General features: G+C 38.3%; 1 protein-coding gene across 1 annotated transcript in view; it reads left to right on the top strand.

Annotated features, from left to right (window-relative positions):
- The first annotated feature begins 7,407 nt into the window (after positions 1–7,407).
- LOC129220157 (pre-mRNA-splicing factor ISY1 homolog) overlaps positions 7,408–21,051 on the top strand; it is a 32,932-nt gene continuing 19,288 nt past the window's right edge. Inside the window, exon 1 of the mRNA XM_054854511.1 lies at positions 7,408–7,488. Coding sequence (XP_054710486.1) covers positions 7,486–7,488 — 3 coding nt within the window. The 5' untranslated portion in view covers positions 7,408–7,485. The remainder of the gene's footprint in view (positions 7,489–21,051) is intronic.

Below are 21,051 nucleotides of genomic sequence, written 5' to 3' on the forward strand. Positions count from 1 at the left end.
TAAAATTAAGATAGAAAAACAAACAAGTAAAGGAGAAAGTTATCCGCAATTCAAAAACTCCTACCTCTACAAATTGCAATTTTTGTTTCAAATTTGTGCATTACAATGTTTGATTTGATCAATTTCAGTAGTTATGAAAGATAACTTTTTATTATTTACCAAGCTATTTGAGTGTTTAAATCATCAAATTAAATTTTGTTTTGTAGTGGTATTTGGATTCTCTAAACTATTGTTATACTTTTTGTGTTGCAACATTCAGTAGTTTAAAAAATGTTCCTCTTGTTTTTGGAATCTCACTCATGAACAATAGTCTTAACTAAAATTCAATTTACATATGAGGCAGTGAGAAGCAAAGGGATGAAAGTAGATATTTTCAAGTTTTGAGTAAAATACATTTAATGATTAGCTCCTAGGTAGGCTTTCATTGAATTTTTTTTCTAAATCATGCTGTATAGCAGCAATTGTTATGGATACTAGTAACATCTCTTGCCCCAAGACAGAGGAGAGGTTCACCTACCATGTGTACTGGTTATCTCCAATTTTTTAATTTTGCCACTTGTATCCCTTTGCTTCTCACTGCCTCATATGCTAAGAGCAATACGCCCTTTAATTTATTGTTAAAAACTCAAGTCGATTTTTTGTCTGTGTATATTGTGAAATATTGCATATATTTTGAGGGGTTGAAAAAATCTTCCCAAGTGAAAAATGCTGTTTTAGTTTATTTAAAAGGAAGACCCTATGCAACAACTTTTTATTTTAATTATTTTCCTTGATTTTCGCTTTCTTTCTCTCTCTCTTTTCAATCATTGGAAGATTTTTTTAAATTATATTTTAGTCCAACCTTAGCTCATTTTACCTTATGGTATTTTGAATAATCTGTGATATGGACTTGAAATTTTGATTTCATCAAGTAATACACAATTAATGTAGTGTGTTTGCTAAGATGTTATTTTACCTACTTGTAAATAGGTTAATTTCACTGTATATATCATGTAATAGTGTAAATAAGTTCTGAAATTCGGCAGCAAAGTGATTTCTTCTGTACAAATTGAAATGGTTCTTGCATTCTTTTGTTATAGGCTCAAAAATTTTAAAACAACTTTTTAGCTGTGTACTCATTGTGGAGGTGTTGTAAATAAACAGAAAAATATGCATCATCAATGCATTTTGTAATTACACTTCAACCACATTGTATTCAATATGCAAAATATTTTCTCATTCTATATTTTGATATATTACAAAATGCATTTTCTCATTGTATAGTTCCATGAAATGATTCTTTAAATGACATGAAATTCATTAAAATAAATTTGTACGGATAATTGAAAACGTTTCTTGAACATTCTTGCCTCTGAAGTTTCTCACCTTATTTAAAAGAAGAAAAAAAATAGCAAAGTTATTAATCTGCAAATATTAAATTTTGTTTTCTAGCTGCATGCCGTAGTTATCCTGTTATTCCTAAATTAAACAAAATATTGTCATTATTTTTAGCTTTTAAAAATTATTTATTTCATTTTATTTATTTTTCAATTAGATCAAACTCAGCTCCAAAAGTAACTTCTTCAGGCGAAAAGGCAATTTTCTGTTAATTTGTGCAACCACCACCTCACTTCCCAAAATAAAGAAGCCTTTCCCCCTCACTTTTCTTTTGGTTCAGAATGATCAATTGAAAAATTTGTTACAAGGTGAATTGATTTGTTTCACGAAAATAAAACTAAAAAATCCGAAAAAATAGACTTTTCTCATGTTATTTTGTAAGAATGGAACTTTGAATCGGAAGAGTCTACTCCAGTCCGATTTTCGATGCCATATTTTGCATTTTTAGTGGTCATTTAATCTAATGTTGAAAGCCGAAATTGTAGAGCAATTTCACAAAAAGAAAAAAAAGCTCTACAGGCGCAGCCCATTGTACACCCCTTCCCCACGCTTCTTTCGACTAATCCACCTTTTTTTTTTTTTTTTTGATGTACCAGCGGATTATGTGAGGGGCGCTTACAAACTTCTGACCAAATTGGTCTTGCTTCTGACTTGACTTTTGTCCTCAAAAAGTTGTTACCAAAGATAGTTGAAAATTGCACGAGAGCTGCCCCTCTCACCCCTCATTTTGGAGCATTTGACCAAAGACGCCTAAAATGGTGTTTTGGGGATTTTAATTTGGGGGGGAGAGCCACCATCGCTTTCTCCAACGTCTCAACATATACATATAAGCTTAAAATTGTGTTTTTGAAACGTAACTATCCAAAAATTCTGAAACAGCTCCTGATTTCTAACCATTCTTCTAAAACATTACTGAACTTGGTTGACACACTACGGTGTGTCTAAATCAAAGATGTCCAGAAATGTGTTTCTAAGACTATTATAAATTCCCAAAAAGTTTCAAAAGATAGCATCTGAACTTTTTTCATTTCTTATCACGGGTAGCTTAGTTTTAATGATATGCCATATTTGCAATACAGCTACTCATGATTTTTCCGTAAGCGAAAAATTTTAAAAACTGGAAAGTAATTTAAATTTCAAAAAGTAAACAAAAATTTCAAAAAGCGAAAATCTGTCATCTTGTTACGCCTTGGCTTGCCCTTCCCTACGTGAATCCTAGCTACACCTAGAGCAGGGGCGGATTAGGTTCCCCACAAGAGGGCGCCAACCTCGATTCCCAAAGAGCGGGGGAAGAAAACGAAGACAGGAGGAAAAAAGACGAGGACGACACAGACTCACAAGTTCGATAGTGCAAAAAAAAAAATGGGGGGGGGGGCTACGATGACGACACAAAGGCGCACAAGTTCGATAGCGCAAAAAGTAAAAGAAAGCGCACAGGTTTTAGGGCGCATAAAAAAACCCCATAGAGGCGCACAGGTTTAAGGGTGTAAAAAAGAAAAAAAACGAAGGCGTCCATCGCAAGGTCAAAAAATGGGGGGAGGGGGGTACGCATTTGCCGGCCCCTTAATTGTTTCAAACGCATGTTCCTATATGCAGAGAAAGAGAGAGAAGACCCCCGATTACCCCCCCCCCCAAATGTAAGTTCCCAAAACGCAATCGTACGTTATATTTGATTGTGTTCAGGAGAGGGGGTCCGGGGGCTCTCCCCTGGGAAATTTCCAAGATTGTTTATTGAAAAACTGACTAAGGCGATCTATAAAGCACTGAGGGGGTTTGGAGATCTCCCCTGAAAAATTTTCTGAAGCCTTTTAACAATGAAATTTTTGAGGATCTGCGATAATATTAGGAGGAGGACAGGTTCGGGAGACCTCAGGGAGTTTTTCTAAATTAAAGTCTAAAAGACGAATTTTATTCGACCTTGAATGATGATGAATGATTAATTGAGAGGGCGTTTCTCGAGGATTACGTTGGGAGCACTATCACGGTTTTTCGAAATTACAGTCTTAAATTATTGATGTGTAGGCCATCTTTAATGACGTTAGGGCAAGGGATGGGGTTTGAGAACGTTTTCAAAACCCAAGTTGTAATTGATGTGGTAATTTTCTGTGATACCTAGGTCTTATTTGTTCCACTTCATTTTATTTTAAATGTTCCTCTTGCATCTCTTGATTAAGCTTTGATTTACTTACGATTTTTACGTTCAAACATTTAGAACTTCTGGTGTGAGTATTCATCACAATACTTTGTATCTCTCTTAGCATTGACCTCCCCCCCCCCCTCTCTGTCTGTTTCAAACAGGGGCGGATCTAGAGGGGGGCCATGGCCTCTCCTAAAACCCTCACTCTCTCTTAATGTCAATAAACATAAGCTAAAGGTGCATTTTTAGGTTCAGCAGCAGAATAGTACACCCCCTCTCCTAAATTCTCAGCATATAACTGCTGAATATTTCGGTTTCTGAGCTTCATTTTCAAAAAAGTTTTTTAGGGTTAGCACCCGAACCCTGATCTGTTCACTTTCATCATCAAAAATAGCCCAAAATGCGTTTAAAGAACCCTAATTTTCAAAAACAGCTCGGAAATTTCAATTTCGAAACATTTTCGAGGGAGATTCCTAAATCCACACCTCTCATCTAACGTCTCTACAGATTGTCTAAAATTGAGTTTTTCAAACTTTATTTTCATGTTACTTCTCAGGAGTTAATTCAAAAATTTCGGATGGCCCCTCCCAAAATGATCGGCTAGATCCGCCACTGGTTTCAAATATATATCGGTGACCCATGAATTTTTTTCCACTTAGCAATGATTTTCAGAACAATATTTTTCTTCAAAACAATTACATATGAGAATGTTTCGGCGCTCCCTATCTGAAGCCATCGAATCTATTTATCTACTTTTTTTAAAACTGAAGAATCATGAAGCATGGTTTTGCCCACTCTGCGGTCTAGTGAATAGTGCATTGAATTCTTTTTTTTTTTTTTTTTTCCGTTAAAAAAAATGTTTGAAGGGTACATTTCCGCGGCCCTTATTATTAGATAATCTTAATAAAAGAGAATCATAGGTGTTCCTAAATTGTATTTTTAGATTACATCTTCCATTCAAATGTTACCGAAAAAATATTTTTGTCAAATAAAGTAAAACAAAATAGAATCAATTAAAAAAAAGTTCGAGAGTAGGGAGAAAAAACAAGGCACATACGCTTGAGGGCGAAAAAAAAAAAAAAGATATTATTATATATATGTGTGTATGTATATATATAAAAAGCAAAAAACGCTTAATGATCTTAAAATATATTTCAGGGCGCGACTGGGGTGCCGACTCTAAAACTCTCAGAACTACTTACATGGCCCTAATAAGGCCTATTCTAGAATACGGCTATCCAGTCTACAGCTGTGCCTCAAACACCAACTTGCAAAAGCTTGAAAGGATACAGCTTAGTGCGGCTCGTATTATTACAGGACTTCGTAATAGTTGCCCAAATGAGATAGTACTATATGAGGCCGATCTGCAACCTCTCAGCCTTAGGAGAAAAACTAATTTGGTGAAATATTTCTCAAAGCTCACCAGTTATGGGACCCAGAATCGAACGTCTGAGTTCTTGTTGGGGTGGACCAACAATAAAAGATTAAAGAAAAATAGCCCTTTAAGCTTGGCTGACTCAGACAACTTGATCCCAAAAAATGTACTTCAGCATAGTTTGAAACAGAGCATTAATCCCTCAATTGGTTTAAACAGAGTCTACTTCCACACGGATCTTCCTTTCCAGGTGAACAAGAAATCAGATGCACCGGCTTATTTGAAACAATTGGCTTTGGAAGTGATAAACAATATCCCTGAGGACTCTATTATAATGTATACGGATGGTAGTAAGGATGAACATAACTGCTCTGGTAGTGGTATTTATATTTTATTCCAAGAATGTGCAACAAAATTAAGCAGAAGAAATCCAGACTGTTGCTCAGTGTTTAGAAGCGAGCTTATTGCTATCGATGAGGGACTCGGTTCAATTTTGTCTTCTCCCGGCTCTTCAGCCGTTTGGATTCTATCAGATAGCCGAAGTTCCATCCAATACCTCTCTAATTGGCATAAAGTGGGTGATGGTACTGGTGTTTCTATTATTAACAAACTGGAGCATATTTCTTCTTTTCGAGAGGTGCATTTTCAGTGGATTCCATGCTAAAAAAGGGACTGGTGAGCCATTATATACACCTGATTCTTTGACTTACTTGGAGCTATTTTCTAAGGCTAAAAGAGATGCAAAGTCCTCCTGGACTGTCCCTCCTACCCATAATTGGTACCAGGCGAAGTGCCCGGGAGGTGCATTATCTCTCAAGTGTGGTAGGCGAGATCAGACGACCATCACTAGGCTCATTAGTGGACATCTAAAATCATTGACTTATTGCAATGGAAAAAAGACTTTTCCAACCTGTGTGAAGTGTGCCGACCATCAGGCCACCCCCGAACATATACTGAATTGTCTGGGACTTTCAAGGTTGGATGTTTTGGCGGATCCAATGTTGGTGTTTGATTTTTTGAGAGTGACGAATTTCATAGACCTGGTTTAGCGCTGCTAAACACCGGAGATTTGCAACAACAACATGTATATATATATCTAATTTGAATTCTGACACTGAGAATTCGAATTATGTTTTTCACAATCACGAGTTGCGATAGGACCCTATTCATTGGAACTACTGTTTCTAGAAACTGCTCATGTCCTCCCAAGCCTGCCCCTCCTCCTGGGCGGTTACGTGTGTGTATGTGTGTAAGGATTTGTTTGTGTGTAGATGTGTGTGTATGCTGGACATGGACGCCACCACCTAGGAGGAGGGGATTCCGGTGGACAGTGCTATTAGTTGAGGCTAGGACCAGAGTAGCAGCTCCGTCTTCCGGTAGACGGCGGTGCTGCAGAGGCCCCTGGTCCATTCTGGAAAAGGAACCGGACATCAAGGACGGTGAAATAAAAGCAATCGTGATTGCTCAAAAAAATCCGAAGAAGCTTAGGTTTATGGGAAAGAGGGGAGGAATGAAGTCGCACAGGTTCGAAAGCGCAAAAAAAAAAAATTGAATTTTGACCTTTTGAATTCCAATTACGTTTTTCGCAATCACGAGTGTGTGTGCGTCTGTGTGTGTGTATGTAGGCATGTGTGTTTATGTGTGTGTGTGTGGGGGGGTATATGTATGTGTATGCATAGTGTTTATGTCGGTGTGCAGGTATGAGTGTGTGGGTAGTTGTGTGTATAAGTGTTTGTGTGTGTGTGGGGTGAATGTGCATGTGTGTGCAGGCATATATGTGTTTGTGTCTGTAGTCAGGCATGAGTGTGTGGGTGTGTAAGTGTGTGTGTAGGTGTCTGTATGCGTGTGTATGTATTTGAGTGTGTGTATGTATTTGTGTATGTGTGTGTGTACATGCTTGTATGCGTGTAAGTGATTGACGCAACCTGGAAACGGTTTTCGCTAGAGAAGCAGCATCGTGAGGCGGCCGGTCGACGTTGATGCTGCAGAGTGTGCTGGCGGGAAAATAAAATGATAGGACCTCAAAACAGTCAAATGAAAACAATAAGCAATCGTGATTGCTCAAAAAAAAAAAAAAAAAAAAAAAAACACGGGCACATAGGTTAAAGGGCGCAAGCGCAAAAAAGAAAATGAAAGAAAGAAAAACGGAGAAGCACAAGGCTCCCCCATCGCCGGTGCCCTAAAGTGAGATAAAACAATTTTATATTGCTAACTAAATCAACCGAAAACGTATTGCCGAAAATAAATTCGGCAATTCATTTTCGGTAAATAAACTGAAATGTGTTTTCTAATCTTTTCAATGCTTTCTGTTTTCTCAGTACCCATCATTGTCTAAATTGAATTACTAATAAAAGATCGTGGTCATGCAAAGATCGAAATGAATAATAAATACTTGTTTCTTTAACGCTGCAAAGCAATTCACACTGAAGGTTAGACCCATTTCCGGACTGGTTACAACCAAGATTACGATCTAGTTTAGCCTAGCTCTAATGCTCCGTTGAACTGAAATGAAATACTTGCCGTCTCCATAGAAAACTGTAAACAAACGTTTTGGACTTGTGTCTTCTAGACTGCATTTAAATCCTTAAAGTGCGGAATGGTATGTTTCAATTTTCTTTGACTTTTTTCTATTTTTTCTAAAATTGTGATGTTTGTGGATAGGTTTTTTTTTGCATGATTGGTGTACAAATCAACTGCTTACGTGAAATCCTCGCCAAATTCGAGATCCATTTATCAAAATGAAAGATGTTCCTAACGGGTTAAATTTTCTCACGGAAAGCAAGACAACGGGGCATTGTTTTAAGCTATTCAAAACTCAGGCTAACCTGGAAATTAGGAAAAATTACTTCTTTAGTAGTGTCGTGGGCACTTGGAACAGGTTACCGGAAGAGGTGGTAATGAGTAAGGGAGTGGATAGCTTTAAGTGAGCCATTGATCTTCATTGGAACTTATAAACTGACTAGGACCAGCCTAGTTTGGCCCATAGCCTGTTGCTGGTCGTCAAATTTGTATTTGTAAATTTGGTACGGAGGTACTTTGATGCCCAGGATTTTACTTAGGAGGTTTTAAAAAAGTTCCAAGGCGTCGAAATTGAAATCAGTATTCATAAAATTGCTGTTTTCTAAAGCACAAGTTTTTCGAAAATTATTAGCTTCAAGTTTTTGCAGATTATGAAGTTAAAATCTACCATTTCATCCTTGTTGAAAATTACTTTACTTGGGTAATTCTTGGCATGTTTAAGGAGCTCCCCATCTTTCTAGTGTTTGAAGTCTTTGAGATCTAGATCTTAGCTCTTATCAGGTTCTGTTTTATAGATGGTGTTGTATTTTTGACTTAAACGATCAATCCATCCATTGGATGCACATATGAAGCAGTGAGAAGCAAAGAGATGTAAGTGCTCATTTTCAAGTTTTGAGTAAAACTTGTTTAAAGATAACATCCTAGGAAGGCTTTCATTGAAATTTTTTTTCTAAATCATGCTGTATAGCAGCAACTACCAGGGCTACTAGCTTGGGCGGATTTATGGGGGGGGGGCAGAGGGGGACAATGCCCCCCCCAAGTTTTGGGAGGACTTTATGTAGTAACAACACATCTTCCAAAAATTAAAAAATATATATATTATTTTTTCTTTTTTGAATAGTTTAGAAGGACATGGGTGCATTTGTGGGGAGAAGGGCATAGGGGGCAATGCCCCCCAGTTTTGGAAGGACTTTATATAGTAACAACACATTTTTCAAAATTTTAAAACAAAAAAATCATGACTTTTTCTTTTTTGAATAGTTCAATGAAAATGAAGAGAAAAGCGAATGTCCTTTTCTGATGAGAAAAAAGAAAAGGAAAAAAAAAAAAAAAACGAACATTAAATACAAATAGTACAGCTGTCACTGGGGTGCTGAAAATGTGTCTAAATTCACTATTTTGGACTGAAAAACGTTTGGGCAAGTATATGAATGAAACTATAGGCTAAATGAGCTATACATTAAGCTGCAACACTTTATAATAATTGACGATTATTTTAACAAATTAGAACCTTAAGCAAAGGGGAAAAAACTCCCTCCCCCCCATTCGCGCTAACAAAACGATCTACTCGTTATGATTTGTGTCCACATTTAAAGTATATTTGTGCATAATATTTATGTTCTTAGTAAATTAATTGGCCTTTTGAGAAATTCTAAAAAACATAGTTTTTTTCCCCCTTCTCTCTCTTTCTCTTTTAAAGAGAGAAAATAAATACCATCGCAAACTGAATAAATTTCAGTTATCTGAGTGTTCTGATTAAATAAATATTTTTACTTAGAGGGAGAGTACAATTTTACTTACTTTATAAATACTGTTTAAAAAGTAAGGTAAGTCATAATCATCTAAGTCTGAGTGAGTCAGTCCTTGTCATTATTGAAATCTAAATAGTTGAGTCATCAAAAGTTTTGGAAAAATTTGCTGAAATTTTATAAAAGTCTATAAAAACCTAAAAAAGATTGGTAAAATCGTAAAAATCCTTTAGCCATAAAAACTGACGAATTTTCTTAAAAATTACAAAAAATCTGCAGGTAAGAGTGAATTACAAACAGGGCTTGAACAAGCTATTGCTTAGGGCCCCTGCTTTGAAGTGAGTCCCTAACTCCCAAAAAAAAATTCATGATTCGTTACTTAAAAAATCGAAATTGCTTGAAAAACCTTGAATATTTGGAAACGTGTGGCTACAAACCTAAAATTTTAAAATTTCTAACAAATGGTAGAGGGGGAGGAGTGGCAAAATTTGTCAAATTCAGCTCCTTGCCACATCCTGTATTAAAACTGTAAAAATCATGGTTCTCACGTTTCTAACATATTGTTTGAAATACATTTTTGTGACTCACATGTTTCATATCTTGCTATTTATTCAACCCCCAATGCAGTACTTTGCAAATTCTTTTGTATTGATTGCTTTTATCTTACTTCTTCTGCATATTGTCTATCTGTTTAGCACGAAAAAAATACACACTACTTCTATTTCTTTTCATTTTCTGCCCCACTTGCAACTGTAGAAAAGTTGTTATTATGAGAAATCTATGGTTTCTTTTTTCTTTTAAATTTAAAATAGCTATTTAAGATACAAATGAAAACTGGAAGGTACAAATGAAGTGCGTTAAATAATTTTATTTATTCTGGAGTCCTTGAAAATATTTAGATAAGTCTTTGAAAATCGCAAGTAAAGTGGGTTCCAATTACTTCTACACCATATTGTTAATCTGATTAGCCAGAACAAAAAATGATACACTACCTCTATTCCGTTTGGTTTTCTGCACTACTTATAATTAAAAAAAGGTTGTTGTAATGAGAAATCTATAGTTTATTTTTTCTTTGAAACTTAAAATGGCTGTTTCTCACAAAGTTTGTACAACTGTATCTATGTCTAACCAATTAACCTTTATAAGGCTTCAAAATGCAGAATTTTATATCCATTTTACAAAGTTTCCTCCGAGGGAGAAACCCCCGCCCCCCTAAAATTGGTGATATTCTATTTCCCACTTAAAAGGGAGCCCTGCGTCACTCTCTTGATACCAGCTCCCTCTCATAAGGTCAATTCAAAAAGGACAGCATAAAAACACACATTAATGAAAATGACACACAAAAAAGTAAAGCATGGACTTATGCATCACAGGAAACAGACAAAAACATAGGAGTAGGGGGCAATAAAAATGTTGCTCAAATTGCTCAAAAAAAAAAAAAAAAAAAAATCCTGCCCCCCCTGGAACTCAGTCCTAAATCCGCCTATGGCTACTAGTACCATCTCTTGTCCCAAGACATATGAAAGATTCACCTACCATGTATACTGGTTAGAAGGCCGCATCCAGAGTTTTTTTCGGGAAGGGCCCAGATTCGCACATTCTCCTAACACACACGCACATTTTTTGTTGCAGTGAAACAGACCATTTCCCCACATATATATGTTTTATTACTGAGACAGCCCTCATGTTTTTTTCTCGTTTTTTTTTTTTAATGCTCCCGCTGTTTTTATGTTGAATTTAATTTCTTATTATTTTTACTTTCTTCTATATGTAATATATAGAAGAAGGTATTGGATGCGTGCAAATTTTCGAATTTTGACGGATTTAAACATTTAGAGGTGTGCTGAGTCCATTTCGACCATTTTTGGAAAATGTCTGTCTGTGTGTGTGTGTCACGTATGTGTGTGACCAGTTTTTTGTGGCCGCTCTACAGCAAAAACTACCACATGAAATTGAACGAAATTCGGTATACGTATGTGCCCCTATGTGAACTTGTGCCCATTGGTTTTTGGCACGAATTCCTCCAAGGGGGGTGGAGCAATGGGACGTTGAGCTATAGAACGTTTTTTGTCGTCAATTGTGACTACTGTATCTCAAGAAATAATGAACGTAATCCAACAAAAATTTATCGACAAGTAACCCTTAGAGGGTATTAGAAATGATTCTATTTTGGCGTCAGCAGCTGAAAAGAGGGTGGCGCAATCGAACATTCTTTTTTTCCCATTATGAGTGCGATATCTCAAGAAGTAATGCTACGTTCTGGATGAAATTTGGAATAAATATAAATCCATATGTAAACAGGGGTTGGTTCAATTTTGGCGCTAATCGCTCCATGGGGGGCTGATTTTTTAAATTTGTGTGAATAAAAATAGCTTTATAATTGCAGCAATAAGAAAGATAAATCGTAATAGACTGTCGTCTGCGTTTATCTCATGATTTTAATTGCATGGAAATGATCGGAAATATTATCTCAATGATTTAAAATTTTAAACTTTTGCCATCTCATGTTTGTTAACAAATAAATGTTTGTAATTATTTTAAGCAAGGCTTTTAAAATAATTTTCAATTTTCATTCTTTGCTTTGCTTTTGAAATAAATCAGGAATTGGGATTGTCGTCAAGTTTTGGCATGCGTAATTTTGTTTTTGTTGGGAATATTGCTTCCTCGTTAAGCATGTGGAGGTTTCAGAATTATAAGAAAGATACAGAAGAAAGTTTCGTGATGGCTACAACATACTAGTTTATATTGTTACAAATCCTGTAAATAGTAATTATTGTAGTAACGTAACCTGTAAATAGTTTCCCGTAATGAATATACAACCCCTTTTTCATATGGCTAAAATATACGACCCCTATTCCCTATTTTCTTTCTTTTCATTGATAACGGTCTACGCATTTCGCGAAGAGGTAAGAATGTTGTGGAAAATTCTTTTCGGTGTATTTAAGCCGTTAGCGATGGATAAACAGTTAGTTTCGATTCAGATTTCGAACTGAGTGTGTGTATTAGCTCTGTTTATAGCGAGGCATTTCGCTGTGTTGTTTTCGTATTTGGAAGTAAATACGTGTGTAAACGTTGAGTTTACGGTGTTGCGTGATAATTGCTTAATTGCTGATGAATAATTTTGCAGTTGTTGACGATCTTTCCTGTACATAGTGTAAATAAATTTCCTGTGCTTTTATCAAGAACTGTGTCTTCATTTCAAGAAAGTGGAAGTCGCACCGAATCCGTTACAATTTGGCGCCCAACGTGGGGCTTCTTCTGGACTTTCTTGGAGTAAGTCTGACTTTGGACATTTTTTTTTCATAAAAACTTTTTGAATTTGGACTTTAATTTTATGGTGATTACTCGCGCAATGGATGAACAATTAAAACAACTTCTTGATGCAATCAACTCTGTTAAAAATGAATTAGCGGCTAATCAAGACCAATTAAAAAGTGATTTGACTGCAAGTTTTACTGCAAATCAAGAACAATTAAAAAATGATATGGCGACTAATCAAGAACAATTAAAAAATGATATGGCGGCTAATCAAGAACAATTAAAAAATGATATGGCAGCTAATCAAGAACAATTAAAAAATGATATGGCGGCTAATCAAAACCAATTGAAAAGTGATTTAACGGTGCTGAAAAATGACCTAGTTTCTAACCAAGAGGAAATTAAAAACGATCTTACTTCGGTAAAGACTGTGATGGAAAATAAATTTAAAGAGATAGAGCATCGAGTTGATGCTATTGAAGGAAAGTTTGAGGCAGTTGAAGGCCGATTCATCGCAGTGGAAAATAAAATCGAAGAGAAATTTGAAGAAAAATTAAGTTCCGTTGAAGGCCGATGCAATGCTGTAGAAAATAAACTGGAAGAAGAAGATAGAAAATTTCATCAACTTAAAGAAGACATCTTTAAAGACCTGGAAAGGAGATTGGCGACCGCGGAAAGCAGCTCTGTACAGTTTGGCGCTCCCACATCGGTTGCTCGACCGTCCATTAAACTTGCCACATTTGATGCGAAAACTTCGTGGCAGGTTTACAAAACTCAGTTCATGATAGTGGCGGAAGCGAACGGATGGGACTCTGCTACCAAGGCCTGTCATCTTGCAGCATCCCTGAGAGGTGACGCAGCGGACATTCTCCAGACCCTTCCGGACAGCCAGCGCCTGGATTTCGCCGCCCTCACATCTGCGTTGGAGCTTCGCTTCGGTGAGAAGGGCCAGAAAGATTTCAGCCGACTCCAGTTGAAGTCCCGTTTCCAGAAAACCGGGGAAACCCTGCAAGAGCTAGCGGCGGACGTCGAGAGATTGTCTCATCTTGCTTTTTGTGACTGTCCTGCGGATGTTCGAGACAACCTGGCACTCAACTACTACATCGACGGGGTTCGAGATCCGGAAATCCAGAAAGCTCTACGGATGGCGGATGTCAAAGACCTGAGTTCTGCTGTTGTGTATGCGATGAAGTTGGAGGCCGCCCAGCAAGCAACCCGCAAGGATCGCCATTCAATCCGCGGCGTGAAAACTGATGAGCCTGATCCGGTTTCGTCACGTTTTGCTGAACTGGAAAAGCAAATAAAAGAAATTGCAGGAATCCTCAAAAGGACTTCGGCTCCCAAGGACCATAATGGACAATCACTTAAGTGCTGGAAATGTGGTGGCGAGGGTCACTTACGAAGAAACTGTGAAGCTCGTCAAGGAACCAGAGGGAAGAGCACTTCTCCCTCGCAGGTCCAGGAAAACTAAGCCATGGCAATCTCGCGGGGCGGAGGTCGCCAAATTGGAATGAGCCCCATCTTAAAGTTTTCCAGATTTCATCGACGAGTGGCGGCAGTAATGGACTGTTTGTTTACGCATATGTAAACGGGTTTCCCTGCGAACTGATTATTGACACTGGAGCCAATGTTACGATCATTAGAACAGATGTGGCTCGTCAATTTGGACTCAACATTCTGTGGACGCCGCCCTGCGTAACCCTCCAAACTGTGACAGGTGACAAGATCGAGATTGAAGGTAAAGTGAACTTAGAAATTGTGTTTGGAAATGCCATTTACCATCATACCGCATTCGTTGCTGCTATCATAGACCCCTTCATTCTCGGATTGGACTTTTTAAAGAAGTATGACTTCAACCTCGACTTCAAGACTAACGAGCTGCACTCGACGAGAGAAGACATAGCAGTCTTTCCCGCAGAAAGTGATGTAAAATCCGCTCATCAAATAATTGCCCAAACAGATTTATCAATTCCCTCAAGGTCAGAATCATTAATACCCGGCTCCATTGAAGAAAGCAATAGTTTTAGATTTGGACTCATTGAATACCCCAACTTAAGCAATAACCCAAAAGGAGTGCTGGTAGCATCTACGCTTGTGGACCTTTCTAAGGATGTAATTCCTGTGAGAGTCGCCAACGTGAGTGAAAGGCCAAGGAATATCCGGAAAGGCGAAGTGTTAGCAACTTGTACTCCCGTAAACTGCATCATTAGAAGAATCAATTCCCCCGAGACTGTGTCTTCTGAGTCCTTGACATCGAAGTTAATTGGGAGTGCACCCTTATCGAAGGATCAAAGAACTGCTGCGGAACAATTGGTGGACGACTTCAAGCATCTGTTTTCATCTACATCGGAGGATGTTGGCCGTACGAATTTAACGCAGCATAGGATTTACACTGGAGAACACCCCCCTATTAAACAGCATCCAAGACGACTACCGTTTGCTAAGAAGGAAGAGGTTGAAACCCTTCTGAAAGAGATGAAGGAGAATGATGTAATCGAACCTTCATCCAGTCCTTGGGCCTCTCCCATCGTCTTGGTCCGAAAGAAAGATGGCTCCACCAGATTTTGTGTCGATTACCGACGACTGAATGAAATCACCAAGAAAGACAGTTACCCTCTTCCACGGATAGACGACACCTTGGACACTCTTTCCGGACACAAGTGGTTTTCGACCCTGGACTTGAAGAGCGGCTACTGGCAGGTTGAGATACACCCTGATGACCGAGAGAAGACAGCGTTTACAACTGGACAAGGCTTATGGCAGTTCAAAGTGATGCCCTTCGGCCTCTGCAATGCACCAGCTACGTTCGAGCGTCTTATGGAGACAGTGTTAAGAGGACTCTCTTACGAATCCTGTCTGGTCTACTTAGACGATATCATCATCGTGGGACGCGGCTTCGAAGAACATCTGGCAAATCTTAGGAAGGTGCTGCAAAAGCTTAAGGAAGCCAATCTGAAGTTAAGTCCGTCCAAATGTAATTTGTTCCGCCGGGAAGTGAACTACCTTGGTCACATCATCTCTTCTGAGGGTGTACAAACCGATCCGGAAAAGGTATCCGCGGTCAAGAGTTGGAGTCGTCCCGAAAACATCCATCAGCTGCGAAGTTTCCTGGGGCTCTGCACGTACTACAGGAAGTTTGTAAAGGGTTTTTCCAACATCGCACGACCTTTGCATAAGCTGACGGAGAGCAAGCAAAAGTTTGAATGGTCCAAAGAATGCGAAGATGCATTTCTACGACTGAAGGAGGCTTTAACATCAACGCCTATCCTCGCCTATCCTCAGCCTGAAAAATCCTTTATCCTGGACACTGATGCGAGCAACGAGGGCATCGGAGCTGTTTTATCCCAAGAAATTGACGGAAATGAACATGTCATCGCTTACTGGAGCAAATGCTTATCAAAGTCGGAGCGAAATTACTGCGTCACCAGAAAGGAGTTACTGGCCATAGTGAAAGCTGTAGAACACTTCCATCATTACCTCTACGGCCGAAAATTTCTGCTTCGGACAGATCATGCCTCATTAACTTGGATTTTGAACTTCAAAAATCCGGAAGGTCAGATAGCCAGATGGATACAGCGGCTCCAGGAGTATGACATGGAGATCAAGCATCGAAAAGGGTTATCTCACGGTAATGCTGACGCTTTATCAAGAAGACCCTGTCCTGAGAACTGCCACTATTGTTCCCGAATCGAGAAACAGTATGGAACGACTAGCCCTACCGCCTATCAGGTGACAGTGACTCCAATATCATCAGAACCTGATCCATGGAGTGACGACCAAGTTCGAAAAGATCAACTTGAAGACCCCGACATAAAACCAATTTTGGAGTTCATGGAAAGTGACAGTCGGCGACCTAGCTGGCAGGACGTTTCCATCTTCAGTCCTGCAACAAAAAGATACTGGGCTTTATGGAACTCGCTCCATTTACGGAACGGCGTGCTACACCGAAAATGGGAATCTGACGACGGCAAAACATCTAGGTGGCAGTTATTACTCCCCCGATCAAGGATTTCAGATGTTCTGAAAGAAATACATAGTAGTGCGACTGGAGGACATTTTGGTGTCTTGAAAACCCTCAATAAAGTTCGGGAGCGCTTCTTCTGGAGCAAGGCGAAGGATGACGTGGAGAAGTGGTGCCATTCTTGTGACGCCTGTGCTGCTCGTAAAGGACCGAAGAAGAGAAGCAGAGGGAAGCTACATCTGTACAACGTTGGAGCTCCTTTCGAACGGATTGGAATCGACATCCTGGGTCCTCTACCAAGAACTGCTGATGGGAACAAATACATTCTTGTTTCCATCGACTACTTCACCAAATGGCCGGAAGCATATCCCATTCCTGATCAAGAGGCTACCACCGTAGCAGAGACTCTAGTCCAACATTGGATCTCGAGATATGGAACACCTTTGCAGATTCATTCCGATCAAGGGAGGAATTTCATCTCTGCTGTGTTTAAGGGCCTATGTCAAATTTTCGGAATTGAGAAAACTAGGACAACACCACTACACCCACAATCGGACGGCATGGTGGAGAGATTTAACCGCACAATCCTGAATAATCTCTCACTTATGGTATCCAGAAATCAACAGGATTGGGACAAGAAGCTACCTTTGTTCCTGCTGGCCTACCGCAGTGCTGTCCACGAGACTACCGGATATGCCCCATCTCAGATGCTCTTCGGACGAGAGCTTCGGCTACCTTGTGATCTCGTCTTCGGTCGTCCTCCGGATGCGCCTTCATCGCCTGAGGAGTACATCCAGGATCTCCAGGCCCGGTTGGAAGACGTTCATAACTTCGCACGAGAGCGAATCAACATCGCGGCGGAGAAGATGAAGACCCGATACGACACAAGGTCTACTGGACATGAATTCAACGAAGGCGACAAGGTTTGGTTATGGAATCCCATCCGACGGAAAGGTCTTTCACCCAAATTGCAGTCGCATTGGGATGGACCCTACAAAGTCGTTAACCGACTAAATGACGTCGTAGTGAGGATCCAAAAATCACCTAATGCAAAACCTAGGGTTGTACATTATGATCGGTTAGTCCCATACTATGGCCATAGTTCATGAGTATTACGTAAACAACCATGGTTGATAACATAAAAGTTGTAGATAATTTTTGCTTTTAATGTTTAGTAATATTTCTTGTTATTATTGTGTTTTCTGTATCTGTTAGTTATTAATTAATGTGTATATTTGTGAACATGTGATAGAAGTTTGGCACCCTTTCTGGGGATTGTACTGCCCGGGACGTGCAGTCCTTGGGAAGGGGGCAATGTTACAAATCCTGTAAATAGTAATTATTGTAGTAACGTAACCTGTAAATAGTTTCCCGTAATGAATATACAACCCCTTTTTCATATGGCTAAAATATACGACCCCTATTCCCTATTTTCTTTCTTTTCATTGATAACGGTCTACGCATTTCGCGAAGAGGTAAGAATGTTGTGGAAAATTCTTTTCGGTGTATTTAAGCCGTTAGCGATGGATAAACAGTTAGTTTCGATTCAGATTTCGAACTGAGTGTGTGTATTAGCTCTGTTTATAGCGAGGCATTTCGCTGTGTTGTTTTCGTATTTGGAAGTAAATACGTGTGTAAACGTTGAGTTTACGGTGTTGCGTGATAATTGCTTAATTGCTGATGAATAATTTTGCAGTTGTTGACAATCTTTCCTGTACATAGTGTAAATAAATTTCCTGTGCTTTTATCAAGAACTGTGTCTTCATTTCAAGAAAGTGGAAGTCGCACCGAATCCGTTACAATATTACTCTTTTTGTAGTGGTTAAGATTACAAGAAGGTGGCCCTTTTAAGTGGGATGTAAAGGATCTGTAATTTCAGGGGGTCCGGGGTTTCTCCCCCGAGAAATGTTTTGAAAAATAGATATAAAAATCTGTATTTTGAGGCCTGTTATGGGAGTAATTGAAACTACAAAAATATAAAGAAAAATAGGCCAACAAAACCTTTTAAAAGTTATGCATTCTTTTGAAAATCAAGATCCAATCAAAATGAAAATTGCTTGTTCGACAAGTTGTCGACATTAATCGCCAGAGAGGAAAAACGAGGGAGGAGAAAAGAGAAGCACATGGTCACTTACTCATATCGACTTTTAGTGTAGTTTATTTTTGATCATTTTCCCAACATCACCTCCTCCCCTTCCTATTCCAATTGCATCAAATGCCCTATAGTAAAATTGTACAAAATCGTTTGGTAGGAATGGTGTAGAGATTCAAAAAAAAAAAAAAAAAAAAATGTAGCGAAAGAGTAAGATTCTGGCCATTCGGATAATTCATACTTCAATTCATTGATAAGAGACAGAATTGAAGTACTTTTCAAGGTATTTGAAAAACTTGAATAATTTTCAAAGATTCAAGAACAGTTGAGTAGTGCAGAAAATGAAATAGAGTAAAGTATTTTTTCTCATGCTGAAGATATTAACAGTATGCAGTGGAAGGAAGATAAAAACAAGCAATAACAAAAAAACTTACAAAATTATGAATTCGGCATTAAATAAATGGCAAGACATCAAACATATCAGTCAAAAAAATTTATCTTGAAAAATATGCTACAAAATCGCGAGAATCATGATTTTTGCATTTTTAACGCAGGATGTATCAAGGAGCCGAATTTGGCACATATTGGTAACCAGATACTAGCCTAATCCCAAACTGCCCCCCCCCCCCCATCCCCAGTCCTTGAGGAGTCCCGGCTCGAAATCGATGCAGTGTAAGTTTTAGAGGAGTTTTTTTTTGAGGGGGGGGGATAGTCTACCAACCTGCAGGGGGTTGGTAGACTATCTCCCTTGGCCCTGAATTGAATTAGAAAAGAAAGCAAGAAATCCTAATAAGTCTCAATTTTAAGTATGCTTTGCAGCTAATGAGAACTAGAATTGCTTTTTCTGTATTTATTTAAATAGTTCACATTTTTAAAAGTTACAAAATTTCGAATAAAAGACTTATTTTCCTTTTCTGGCATTGGAAAGTTAAAGAAAAAAAACTTTCTTCTATATTTTACATTACAAAACATTTCGCTTTTCAAGAGAGGGGGCATCGCCCCCCCCCCCTCTTGATACTGCCTTGACTGATTATCTCCAAATTTTTAATATTGCCACTTACATCCCTTTGATTCTCACTACCTCATATATTCTTAACACAATTACATAGTAGTTGAACTGATTCATTTTTCAGAAGGCAGGAACTGATAGGAAAATTTCTGTTTCTGATGTACTGAAACCAAGTAACATGAACTTTTTTAGGTCCCTTGCCCCGGATGAGAAATTCACCCTATTTCTGTGTTTTTCTCATTTAAACTATATATAAAACATTGAAGGATGATGGGAAAAAGGGCAGCTGTTTCAAGTTTTTGCCTGAAAATTGTAGATCTAGCACTGATGGCACTTAGTATAAGTTTCCAGATATCAAAATGTACAACTTAGGGGCCATTTTTAATCAATCAAATCTATGCATCAAAATATTTTTTTTTTTAAAATTAAACACATTCCCAACATGCACTGATGTGTGCTACATGCTGCTAATAGTATAATTATAAAATATACAAAAGAAAATGATTTTTTTACAGACGAAATTGAATGCAATTGGAAATTACTTTTACAAATTTATCCTTCAATCAAATCACGGGTCTTAATCACAATGAGTCATAAAAGAAAAGCTTCAACATGATCCAAAACTTCAGGCATCAAATTTAGCACCTCGATGTTGGAAATCTTGACATCAAATCAAAATGTGACGAATGACTCCTTATTTCTAACACTTGTTCAACAAGTAAAAAAAATTACTTTTAAACATATTGTGAAGACAATAAATAAATAAATACCCTTGTGTTGATTAGAATACATATACAAATACAAATACAAATGTGACGACCAGCAACAGGCTCTGGGCCCAGCTAGGCTGGTCCTAGTCAATTAAATTAGTCCCCAATGAAGATCAATGGCCCTCTTAAAGCTATCCACTCCCTTGCTCATTACCGCCTCTTCCGGTAAACTATTCCAAGTGCCCACGACCCTGCTAAAGTAGTAGTTTTTCCTGATTTCCAAGTTAGCCTGAGATTTAAATAGCTTAAAACAATGACCCCTTGTCCTGTTTTCCCCGCAAAAATTTAATCCATTTACATCTTTCATTTTGATAAATTTAAATAACTGAATCATGTCCCCTCTGACTCTCCTTTGCTCCAGGCTATACATGTTAAGCCTATTAAGTCTGGTATCATAATCTAAATCTGAGAGTCCCCTTACTAATTTAGTTACCCTTCTTTGAACCCTTTCCAATACAAAAATATCTTTCTTCAGATAAGGCGACCAAAACTGAACAGCATACTCCAAATGAGGTCTTACTAAACTCCTATATAAAGGCAGAAGAACTTTCTTAGATTTGTTTGAAATAGATCTATTGATGAACCCAAGCATTTTGTTGGCTTTGTTACTAGCAATACTGCACTGTTGACTAAACTTGAAGTCCTGATTTATAAAGACACCCAGATCCATAACATTTTCTGCCTGATTTATGACTGAACCCTGTAAACGATATCTCATACGCTTATTTCCATGACCTAAGTGTAGCACTTGACATTTCCCTACATTAACTGCCATACCCCATTTATCTGCCCACTTAGTAATAT

Source organism: Uloborus diversus, chromosome 4 (assembly GCF_026930045.1).
Source record: "Uloborus diversus isolate 005 chromosome 4, Udiv.v.3.1, whole genome shotgun sequence".
Classification (NCBI taxonomy): domain Eukaryota; kingdom Metazoa; phylum Arthropoda; class Arachnida; order Araneae; family Uloboridae; genus Uloborus; species Uloborus diversus.